Source organism: Grammomys surdaster, unplaced genomic scaffold, assembly GCF_004785775.1.
Source record: "Grammomys surdaster isolate TR1022 unplaced genomic scaffold, NIH_TR_1.0 126036, whole genome shotgun sequence".
NCBI classification, from domain to species: Eukaryota; Metazoa; Chordata; class Mammalia; order Rodentia; family Muridae; genus Grammomys; species Grammomys surdaster.
This window is the reverse complement of record NW_021620849.1, coordinates 2,161,285-2,172,524: the sequence shown is the minus strand read 5'-3', so window position 1 is coordinate 2,172,524 and position 11,240 is coordinate 2,161,285. Positions and strand designations below refer to the sequence as shown.

The window sequence follows — 11,240 nt, the reverse complement described above, 5'->3', positions numbered from 1 at the left end:
ATATTTTACCTGTACCTTCTCTTTCCTAGCCAAATGACAATAGACTATCTTAATCTCAGGTGTTTTGTTTTGTTCTGTTTTTAATTGAACCTTTTCAGTGCTGTGGATCAAGCCTAGTGCTTACTACCAAACGCTGTGGAGCTACACAGCCTCACTGAGGCTCGAGAGCATAGGAGCTAGCCTCTGGCTCTATCATTGCAAGCTAGTGGTAAACTATCTTTTACTTGGAACTGAGCAAGAGCCTGTGACACCCACGTTTACAAGCTCCTGTTCCTGTCTCCTTAAAATGCCGGCACTCATAAGGTCCTGTGTGGCTGGAAGATGCCAGTCCCTGAGAGGCAGCTAAGATACCCAGAGCAAAAGCCTATCCAGGGGAGCTTGGCCAAGGTCACAGAGCGGAGACTAACTAGAGTTCAGGCTGCCAACTTTCTGTGTAGCCTCTGCCTGCCAGGAGATGAATTCCTCATTGCCAGCAGGGGTGAAGATTCTTCCGATAGACAGCAGCAACAGCAGCCCAGTCGTCTGGAATAGCATCTGAAGGTTAGGGATGAACCTAGCTGGGTTAACCCTTAGTACAGCTTTGATTCCGGGCCAAGCAGACCTCAATTGCCTGCATGTAGAGCCAGCATGGCATCTTTTTTCGAAGGGCCATTAGAGGATTCAGGGAGTACTCCTTTCCTAAAAGTGATAAAAGGGTCCCCAGTCATCCAGACAGGCACTGACAGCGCCATTCTTGCTGCCTTGAAATGTAGTTCAGGGCAGTCAGCAGAAGACTCAAAGACACCGGATGGGTGGGGTACAGGGAAGAGTTACAGTTCTGAGAGGCAGGACCGAACCTGCCTGCTTCTAGGGGGACAAAAAGAGATGGCAGTTACTTGAGGTGGCTCTTGATACTCCAGGAGCGTCAGGCTGGCTAGGGAAGCACCAGCCAGGCAATTGGTTGGATTGATTGAAGTTCATGGTCCCCACAGGTGGCGAACACATGGACAGGAACTGGAAACCGAGGCTGCCAAACTCCAGAGGACGCGCATATTCTTGTTGTAATTGGTAGGTGGGTCCTCTCCCCACCACGATGTGGGTTCTCAGTTCTGAGGGCTGTGGCAGGGAGCCCCTCCCTCAATCCCTTTAGGAGCTCACCCTACGAAAATGTGAATCATTGGAAGCTTTGGCACTTGTCTGGTTCTGCCTCGGGTCATATCTAATGAGCCCAGTAGAAGACCTATTGGGATGTATGTCCTATTGGGAAGCAGGGAGCAGCAGACTGAAGTCCCGGGCAGGATACCTATACCTTGCTGGGAGCTATGGGAAGCTAATCTTTCTCCTAGATGTCTTTCCTCAACTGTAAAATGAGCATGTGAGGAAGAACAATTGCAGCCAGCTCTATCTGGACCTCCAAGTCCCCCTCTAAGCAGGACGCTGTGTCAGGTGGCTCAATACCCAATCAAGTCTGGGTCATAGGTACTATGACCACACTCAGCAATTCCACTTCTTGAGCAGCCATCATGTGCCAAAAATAGGAACCCTGAAGGGCAGGTGGAGTCTGTTATGATCCTCAAAGGAGTTTCAAAGCTCACCCACAGTTACTCAGTAAGGAAGAGCTGAATTCAGTGCACTGGAATAAGTGGGGCCTGTGTGTGTGTGTTTCTATGTGTATGTGTTGCCTGTGTGTATTTGTATGTATCTATGTGTATTGTGTGGGTGTGTACTCACACACACACTGTAGAGTTTTCTCATCTTTCCAGGATGAGTGACAGTCCCTAGGGAAGATGATGGAAGTAGACTACTTCTTACAGATGAGAAAAAAAAGAATGGACCTCTGATAATCACCTAAGTCAATTTTCCCTTTAGGAGAGGGGAAAACTAGGCTCAGTAGGTCAACAGACAATGGGCTGTCATACAGGGCAAAGGTCCTCACACATGAGAGGCCCCCAAGTATGGCCAAGATCCTGGTCAGGGAATCAATAGTTTCTTCCCTTCCTCTCTCCCCTAGGCTCTTTAGATGACTTATTTTTGATCCAGAGTCTGATGCATCCCATGATGGCCTTGAACTTGCTATGTGGCTGAGCATGATCATCCTGCCTCCATCCCTTCCCCCTGCAGGGATTAGCACCGTGTTCAGTTTTAGATGGTATTGGGGATTGAGTTTAGGGCTTCTTTCGTGTGAAGCAAGCACTGTACCAACTGAGCTAATCCCCAGTCCGAGAATCTGCTACCCAGGAAGGAAGTTGAGTTCCTCATCAGGATCTTACAGGATTCCACTTAATCTTGCCTCCTTTGATATTCTCTCTTTAACTCTCTGTCTCTCCCCCAATCAACTCAAGCACCGCCTGTGAACCGATCTCCATATCCTTTCCCCAGAGCCTGTTAGGCTTACTGAAGATAAAGCAACAGAACTGATGGTCTAGTAACTGAAGCAGGAAGTGGTCCCCACGTGCAGTCCTCATGGTCCCCACGTGCAATTCTCATCTTTACATTTTGTATTTAGAACCTAGGCACTGATTATGGGTCTCCCTATAGTTGACCAGATTAGTGGGGAGTAATTTCCTCTGGCACTTAGCATCAGGCTGAACAGGGTTCCTTAAAGTTCAGGTTGAAGCCCATCGCTCTGATTTCAATCTTGCATGTGCCCTTGCCTGCTTGGTGCCCAGGATGGTACCGTTGGGAGGTGAGACGTTGTTGGAGGAGCCCAAGCTAACTCTCTTTGCTTCTAAGTCCCAGGAATGTATGCTCTGATCTGCCATGCACTCTTGTTTTCATGAGATCAAAAGCAACTTGATCCAGACTGGAACCAGAACCATGAGCCAAGAATAACGTTCTCTTTTTAATTACAGTGACAGAAATCAAGTGCAATCTAGTACCTCAGGATAGGACTGACTTTGGGGACAGTTATTTTAAAAGGGAATTAAGATTAAATGGCAGGGACTGGGGAAACGGCCGTCAGTCAGAATGCTTATTCTTCAAACCTGAAGAACCCCAGGACTCTTGTAAAAACAAAACAAAATGGGCTGAAGAGATGGCTCAGTGGGTTAAGAGCACTGACTGTTCTGCCAGAGGTCCTGAGTTCAATTCCCAGCAACCACATGGTGACTCACAATCATCTGTGATGGGATCCAATCTGAAGACAGCTGCAGTGTACTCATATAAATAAAAAAATAAGTAAATCTTTCAAAAAAAAAAAAAAACATCTAGGAATGGCTGGGTGTGTCTGCTGCCCCAGCATTGAGAGGCAGGGACATTGTGTGATCTTGAGATGGCCAGCTAGGCTAACCCAAACAGTGAGCATCTGGTTTAGTGAGAGACTCTGTCTCAAGGCAGTAAGGTGCAGGCTAGCCCAAACAGTGAGCTTCTGGTTTAGTGAGAGACTCTGTCTCCAGGCAGTATGATGCAGGCTAGCCCAAACAGTGAGCTTCTGGTTTAGTGAGAGACACTGTCTCAAGGCAGTAAGGTGCAGGCTAGCCCAAACAGTGAGCTTCTGGTTTAGTGAGAGACTCTGTCTCCAGGCAGTTAAGGTGAAGTGCAGTGGTAGAGGAAGAGAGCCTTAGTCCTTACTCTGAACTCCATCCACATGCAGGTGAGTGAGCACTTGCACACTCACATGCAGCACACACACACACACACACACACACACCATGACTGGCATCCCTACAAGAGATTATTATATGGATAAAGGGAGGAGGAAGAGGAGGATTTCTGTGTCTGCAGGATAAGGGGAGAGACCTCAGAAACAGATGAGCCTGCCTACACTTTGGTCTTGGGCTTCTAGTATCTAGAATTAACATAAGTCTGTCCTTCAGGCTACTCAGTTGGTGGTATTTGTTATGGTGGTCCATATAACTAAAACTGGGCCTAGCCAGAAGGGCAGACTCACCATCATTTGTTTTGTTTTTTGTTTTTGGGTTTTTGTTTTGTTTTGTTTTTTTTCAAGACAGGTTTCTCTGTGTAGCCCTGGCTGTCCTGGAACTCACTCTGTAGACCAGGCTGGCCTCGAACTCAGAAATCCGCCTGCCTCTGCCTCCCAAGTGCTGAGATTAAAGGCATGAGCCACCACCGCCTGGCTCTCACCATCATTTGAAACAAAACAAAGAAGAAAAAAAAAATCTTTTTTTTTTTTTTTTTTTTTTGAGACAACCTGGCTCTTTCTGTGTAGCCCTGTCTCCCTGGGAACTCGATATGAAGAACAGGTTGGCCCCAACACACAGAGAGCTGCCTAGCTGTCTCTGGAGTGCTGAGATTAGAGGTGTCTAGCACCACCTTTCTTATAACTGTGAAAGAGCCCTACCTCCCAGGTGTCTGGGCATCTCATATCCCACGCTTGCCCATGACTGCATGCACACACCCTCAAGGCTCAGCCACGTATCGCTGTAGGCCAGGTAGTGCTCCTGGCCCCTGTGCCCAGGTACAGCAAACACTGTTAAAGCGACAAGCTGGGGCCCAGATCAACCTTGGCAGGCTTAGACTGCAGAAGGGGCAGAGTGGCAGACTTGTTACCTGCCCAGCAGAAAAACTTCTCCCTTTAAAAAGGCAAGGAAACATAAGCCAATAAAAGAAAATCAGAAGCAAACAAATTTTTGTTGGTTTTCTTTTCTTTTTTTTAATTATGAAACAACAATAAAACAATTATAAAACCAGTATATAAGATTCTGGCCAGCTGTCCCCAGCAAGCAGGGCATCCTCCACACTCAGGCTACCCCATTCTCAGAGCAGCTCAGGCTGTGCTCTGCAGAGCTCTGAGCCTTTAGAACAGTGGGTCTCAACCTGTAGGTTGTAACCCCTTGAGGGGCAGAGGGAGGATGTTGAACGACCCTTTCACAGGGGTCACCTAAAACCATCAGAAAACACAGATATTTACATTATGAGTTATAACAGTAGCAAAGTTACAGTTATGAAGTAGCAATAAAGATAATGTTATGGTTGGCACCACAACATAAGGGACTGTATTAAAGGGTCAGCGCATTAGCAAGGTGAGAACCACTGCTCTAGAAGACACTTTTAGGAGAAGTGGAGGATCTTGTCACTGCCCGCCTCCAGTTAGGGAAGGTACCCATTGTTTATCTGTCCCAGACACTGTTTCTATGAAAGTCATCATCTGGGAAAGGGAATCCATAGCTAAGGAGAGCTCAAAATGTCACAGAAGAGGCAGATAAAGGCACTTCCAAGGCAGCCCAACTTCACACCAACAGGGTACAGGCAAGGCCATATTAGTAGAAGATATTCAGTGGGGGTCCTTCCAGGTCTTCCTGCCAAAGTTCAGGACAGCCACTGAGCTGCAGGCCTGAGCTAGGAGTGGGGCTGGCCACAGGAAGCTGGAGGGCAGGGCTGGAACCCTGATCCTCAGAGCTGGAGAGCACCTCTGCATTATGGTCCCAGCAGCCCCACTGAGGTTGAGGCTGTAGTCTCTGGCATGATGGGCGGGGCAGAAGAGGTGGGCTTCCCAGGGACAGGCAGGGTTCTGGAGACACAGGAAGACTCTGCAGGAGAAACAGGAGCAGTTTATGACCTGGTCACTGACTGGAGATTTCAAACCTGGCTCTCTCTCCAGTATAGCTAGTGCTATCTGGGTGGCCTTGGGGGAACCATACTGTAGAACATAGAGATCAAGAACCCTGGTTCTGGAGACCCTCTGCCAACAAATCCTAGCTCTGCAACTCACTAGCTATGAGAAGTCTCTTCATCTCAGTTTTCCCACCTGTATAATGGAGGTGCTAATGCTTCACAGTGTTGTATTAGCATCACTGTGCTGTATAATTGGATACAGGTAAAGTACAAAGAATAGTGTAGGCAAACAGTGAGTGCTTAGTAAAACTTAGTCATCAGTGTAATCTTTTATGGGTCACAAGTCATTTATAGATGAATGAATCTCAAAGAAAAGACTCAGGTCACCAGCTCTAGAAGGATCTATTCAGGAAGCGCTGCCAATACCCCCAGGCCTCACTCATGCACTGAACTTAGAACTTCCTGATAGTGAAGGCCCTCACCTTCCACCCTGACCGCTGTGTAAGTCTGAGGGCCATCCTCTCTTCCCCAAGCTGTGGTGACTATTGCACAGCAGTGGTGGCAATTATGGCGGTGTCTATAACTTCCCAGGGCCTCATTTCTTCTCCTACAGGTGTCAATAAGGTTACTTCCACCTGCCCCTTCATTGGATAACCTGGGACCTGAAAAGTAGGAGACCCTGTACAAAAGGGAAACCATATACTCTAGTTCCAAGTGAAGCCCAGGAAAACGGCAGGGGTCCTGGGACCTACCTTAGTCAGCTCTGCAGGTTCAGTGGATGATGTCCAGTGTCCAGTCCTGTTCCTAGGCTCTGGGGATATCTGCATGCCAGGACATGCTTGGGGTAGTACCCAGTGAGAGGTGTCAGCAGCTCTCTCTAGGGACTGGTGTAAGGGTGACTGTATTTGGGGACAATAAGGAGGTGTCACCCAGGGATCCACGTTGGAGATCCTGTTCCCAAGGTTTTCAGGTGAGATTAGGGGTCCAGGACAAGCAGATGGGCACCCCCAGGACACCCCACTACTCATGGCTGATCCCAGGCCAGGACCAAGTATCTGAGCCTGTGAGGGGCTGCCTCCATCAGGGCACCGAGGGCATCGGTGAGAGAACGCAGTGTCTGCACTCCGTCGGCGCCTGCGCCGCAGACTGTCCTCGCTGAGGCCCAGCAGGGCCGACAGGTGACCGATGTAGCGGATGGCCAGACGCAGCGTCTCGATCTTGGTCAGGCTCTGGCCTGCAGGTGCCACCGACGGCGGCAGGAAGCGGCGCAGTTCTTGCAGCGCGCGGGCGAGTGTGCGCATGCGCAGCTTCTCGCGCTCGCTGGCGCTCTGCCGCTGGCCTCCTGCGGGCGCGGGCCGCGCTCGTCGGGGCGCTGTCGGGGCGGCGTCGGGATTGCGAGCGCTGCGGCTCGGGCCCGCGGACTGTGAGGGCCGATGGGTCGCGTAGCAAGGACATGAACCGGACGAATCCGAGGACGAGGCCGGAGACGTGGAGTCGGAGTGCTGGGCCCAGCCCCAGCCCTGGGAGAAGACCCAGTGGTCGAGACCCTGGAGGCTCTGAGGAGGAGGCGACTGGGCCATGACTGGTGTGACTCTGGGAAGCTGGACCGGTCACCTCGAGGTCCTAGCTTTTATCTGGACCAAAGGTGTGAGGTGGTCCCCTGCCAGGTTGCAGAGAGGTGTCAAAACCCACAGAGCCCAGGGAAGGTCTGGGCAGGGGGGGCCCTGGGAAAGCAGGCCCATTTGCGGAGGTGTGGATTCTGACCCCTCGAAGGCTCTAATGGAGGCCCCTGCTGCCGGGAAGTGTGGGAGGGACAATTCGCATCTGGATGGAGTTGCTAAGCTTCTCACTGAGCCCCCACCCTCACTCCGCCCCGCTACTGCAGGGTGAATGTACCCAAACCCACCATCACTGTGGATGGCTGCTGGGTACCTGGATGTCTGGCTCACGTACTTACAGAGTGGCCACCCTTCATCATTAACCTTTAATGGGCTATGCCTGTGCTGGATCCGTCCAGCACAGTGGGCTTCCTCAGATCCTCACTGACCTCAGTATTTGTACTCACTAAAGATGGAACCCAGCAGCCTGGAGGAAGTGAGTGGGAAGTGGAAATGGAAGGAGGTGGGTGCCAAAGCCAACCTGAAGCTTTGTGTCACCTTGAAGCCACCTAATTTCCTTGAGCCTTTGGTTTTTTCATCTCAGTAGTAATTGCTGCACAGAGAGACATCTGGCCTTCCCTGGAAGGATCTCTGAAAGCCTTTAATTGTACCTACACTTTATAAAGAAGAGACTGACAGGTGTGGTAGCATATACCAGGAATTTAGCACTTGGGAGACTGAGGCAGGAGAATTGGTGGGAGGTGAGGTTAGCCTGTACTACCCATCAAAAACTTGTTCCAGAAAAACAAACAAACCAAAACCCCCCAAATACTGCCACCAGTGAGGGCTCATGGCTATAATCCAAGCCCTTGAGGAGTAGAGGCAAGAGGATCAAGAGTTCAAGTCCATAGAAAGTTTGAGGCCAACCTGGGGTACATGAGACCCTATCTCACAAAACTAAAACAGATAAAACCCAGGCACTAACATTTCAAAGTGCTTATGGGGGGCTGGAGAGATGGCTCAGTGGTTAAGAGCACTGACTGCTCTTCCAAAGGTCCTGAGTTCAAATCCCAGCAACCACATGATGGCTCACAACCATCCATAATGAGATTCGATGCCCTCTTCTGGTGTGTCTGAAGATAGCTACAGTGTACTCATAAATAAAATAAATAAATCAAAGTGCTTATGGGCACTTGTTTGCTTTTGTGCAGGGCCCTTAACCTGCCTGAGCTTGTCCTTCTGGTTGGCAAAACAGGACTGCTGTGAGAAATACCTGAGGTAATAAAACTTGCCAAGTACAGGCCCTCCTTAGCATCCATTACAGCTTAAATAAGGCCCCCATGCCCTGCACGATCTCCAGGAAAGGAGCTGAGGTTGAAAGCTAAGGGCACAGTGAGCTTCTGGGACAGTCAGACCTTAGCCACCGAGGCTGAGTAGGTCCAGCTGGGACTTGAAAGGCCTGGTGGTGGGATGGCAGGGAGCTGCTAGGGTGGAGATGAGAGGGCCAGGTGCATCTGGAACCAGGCTGAGTTGAGTTTTACTCTTAAGGCCATGGGGAGCCTTTGTGACTTTTGAACATCAATTTTGAGACATTAACTTCTTTTATTATTTGAAGCAAGGTCTCTGTTATGTCCTGGAATGTTCCAGCTGTCCTGGAACTTTCTGTGTAGACCAGACTAAAAGGTGTGCATCATGAACCACGTCCAGCTTTTTTCTTTCTTTCTGTTTTTTTTCTTTTTCTTTTCTTTTTTTGAGATAGGGTCTCACTCTGTGTTTGAATAGAACCTCCAGGATGAGTTCTGTTTTCTCTATTTACATATCTTGATTTAGCTCATTGCTTCATTTGCTGGGGGATTTCCTGCATTTTAATTTCCATCTCCTGAGGGTGAGCTCAGTGGTCCACCACTTGCTGGCATGTGCAAGAGCCCAGGTTTTATCCCCAGTGCTGAAAACCAAACAACAAAACAAACTCCTTTTTCTGTTATTTTTTTTGAATTTTCTAAAAGATAATTTAATTTTTTAAAATGCACCCCTCCCCCTTCAGACAGGGTCTCACTATGTAGACCAGGCTGGCCATGAACACTGAAATCTGCCCATCTTTGTCTCTGCCTCCCAAGTGCTGGGATTAAAGGCCTGCACCAGCCACCACTCTTGTCAACTTTGCCCTTTTTGTAACAACTGTCTCTGGTAGGAACTGACTGGGGCCCTGTGAGAACACACCCTATTAAGGACAACCTAGCCACCCCTGATATACCATCTCTTAAAAGTCCCCACCGTCTTCATGCATAGAGCCTAGGTTGGCTTTGAACTTGGAACTGATTCTGCCTCAGTCTCTCAAGTGTTGGCATTATAAGTAGATGCCAAACAGAATGAGTTTCTGTATCCCTTCAGCGTTTCCCTATGAAGAACCAAGATTCTAACTCAGGAACCTCTGGGGACATACTCAAACCATATCAATAGGCCACAGCAGCCCTGAAAGTCTTTCTGACGGACTGTGTCCTTCCCAGAACAACGTGCTGGAAACAGACTCCATGTTCTCTTCAGAACTGTTATGGCCTATTGGATGTGGTTCTCAGGTCTTCATGCTTGCAACCCATCTTCAGCTATCCTTTCAACATCCTTGTGCTGTGTAGTCTGTGTTAACTTGATACAAACTGAAGTCATTTGAGGAGAAGGAACCTCAAGTGAGTTGATGCCTGCATAAGATTGGGCTGCTAACAAGCCTGTAGGGCATTTTATTAATTGGATAGATGGGGGAAGGCCCAGCCCATTGTGGGTGGGGCCACCCCTGGGCTGATGGTCCTTGGTGCTATAAGAAGGAAGTTAAGCAAGCCACTGAGAGCAAGCGGGTAAGCAGCACTCCTCCATGGCCTCTTCAGCAGCTCCTGCCTCTAGATGCCTGCTGTACTTGAGTTCCTGCTCTGACTTTCTTCCATGAATGAAAATATGAGGGGGATTAACCGTTTTCTCCCCAAATTACTTTTTATTTGTGGGGTTTCATCACAGCAAGAGAAATCCTAATATCACCCAGACTTTTTATCTTTCTTCTCTTCTTTCCTTCTTTGTTTCTTTGTTTCTTTCCTTCCTTCCTTCCTTCATTCCTTCTTTCATTCCTTCTTTCATTCTTTCTTTTTTTGTTGTTGGTTTGTTTGTTTTGAAGATGACAGTGTCTCAAGTCGACCTGGCTGGCCTTGAACTCCATATGTAGTGGACGCTGACCCTGAATTACCAACTCTCCTGTATGTACCTCCCAGGCACTAGGATCACAAGCATGAGAAAACAAGCCTAGCTCTATCTAATTTTCTTAAGACAGAGTCTCACTGTTAGCTCAAGCTGGACACTGACTCATGGAAATGCTCCTGCCTCAGCTTTCCAAGAGCTGGGATTACAAGTATTAGCCATTATTACTTTTAACTTAGCTATTTGAAAACACACAATTAGCCATAGCCACAGTTACCCTGCTGAGACACAGAACATTAAATGTTACTCTATCTACACAGCAGGGGCTCTACATGCATACCTTGATCTTAGAGATTTTTGATCCTGAGGTTTTAGACTGATAGCCTGGGGTGGAGCTTAGTGGTAAAGCTCTGACCTACCATGGCTAAGGCCTCAGAACCACAAAAATGGTCACTTGAAATTTCAGATAAACATTTCTCTTCATGTCTCTAATTCATGCTTCTCAAATAAAAAATCCCACCATGTATTATTTATCTGCGAATGTTCTGCTAGTATGTGGACAGCTAAACATGCAGTTGTGGAATGTAGTATGTAGACTGGACAGAGCTGGACATGGTTTCCCATGCTTGTGATCCTAGTGCCTGGGAGGTGAATACAGGAGACTTGGTAATCTTGGTCAGCATCCGCTACATATGGAGTTCCAGGCCAGCCAGGTCGACTTGAGATCCTGTCTTTATAATCCTGGCTTTATAATCTCCAGAAAGTTCTGACTTTCCAACATTACTCTACCCCTCCCCTGGCCTGCACAGCCAGCCTAAGGGATTTCCTGCGAAGAGTTGGTGAATGAAGAACGTCTGACTCCAGCACGAAGCCCTGGGCATGATACATAACACTTTGCCCTCTCTGGGGTAGTCTGGCCTGTTTCTTCTATGGTGTGGGAGCCCAGGTTCTAGGCTGACTGTAGGGTTT

The 11,240-nt window shown here is 48.6% G+C and overlaps 1 protein-coding gene across 2 annotated transcripts; it reads right to left on the bottom strand.

The window, feature by feature from the left end:
• Window positions 1–4,571: 4,571 nt before the first annotated feature.
• Mesp2 (mesoderm posterior bHLH transcription factor 2) lies at window positions 4,572–7,276 on the bottom strand. 2 transcript variants are annotated; one of them, XM_028754898.1, is made up of 2 exons: window positions 6,242–7,276; window positions 4,572–5,468 (listed from the first exon to the last, which is right to left on the bottom strand). In XM_028754898.1, the coding sequence occupies exons 1-2, from the start codon at window positions 7,071–7,073 to the stop codon at window positions 5,356–5,358; spliced, it is 945 nt and encodes a 314-aa protein (XP_028610731.1). In that variant the 5' UTR covers window positions 7,074–7,276; the 3' UTR covers window positions 4,572–5,355. The 2 variants fall into 2 exon arrangements, with proteins under 2 accessions (XP_028610731.1, XP_028610730.1); XM_028754897.1 differs by having other exon boundaries at window positions 5,199–5,497; window positions 6,242–7,073.
• Window positions 7,277–11,240: the final 3,964 nt, after the last annotated feature.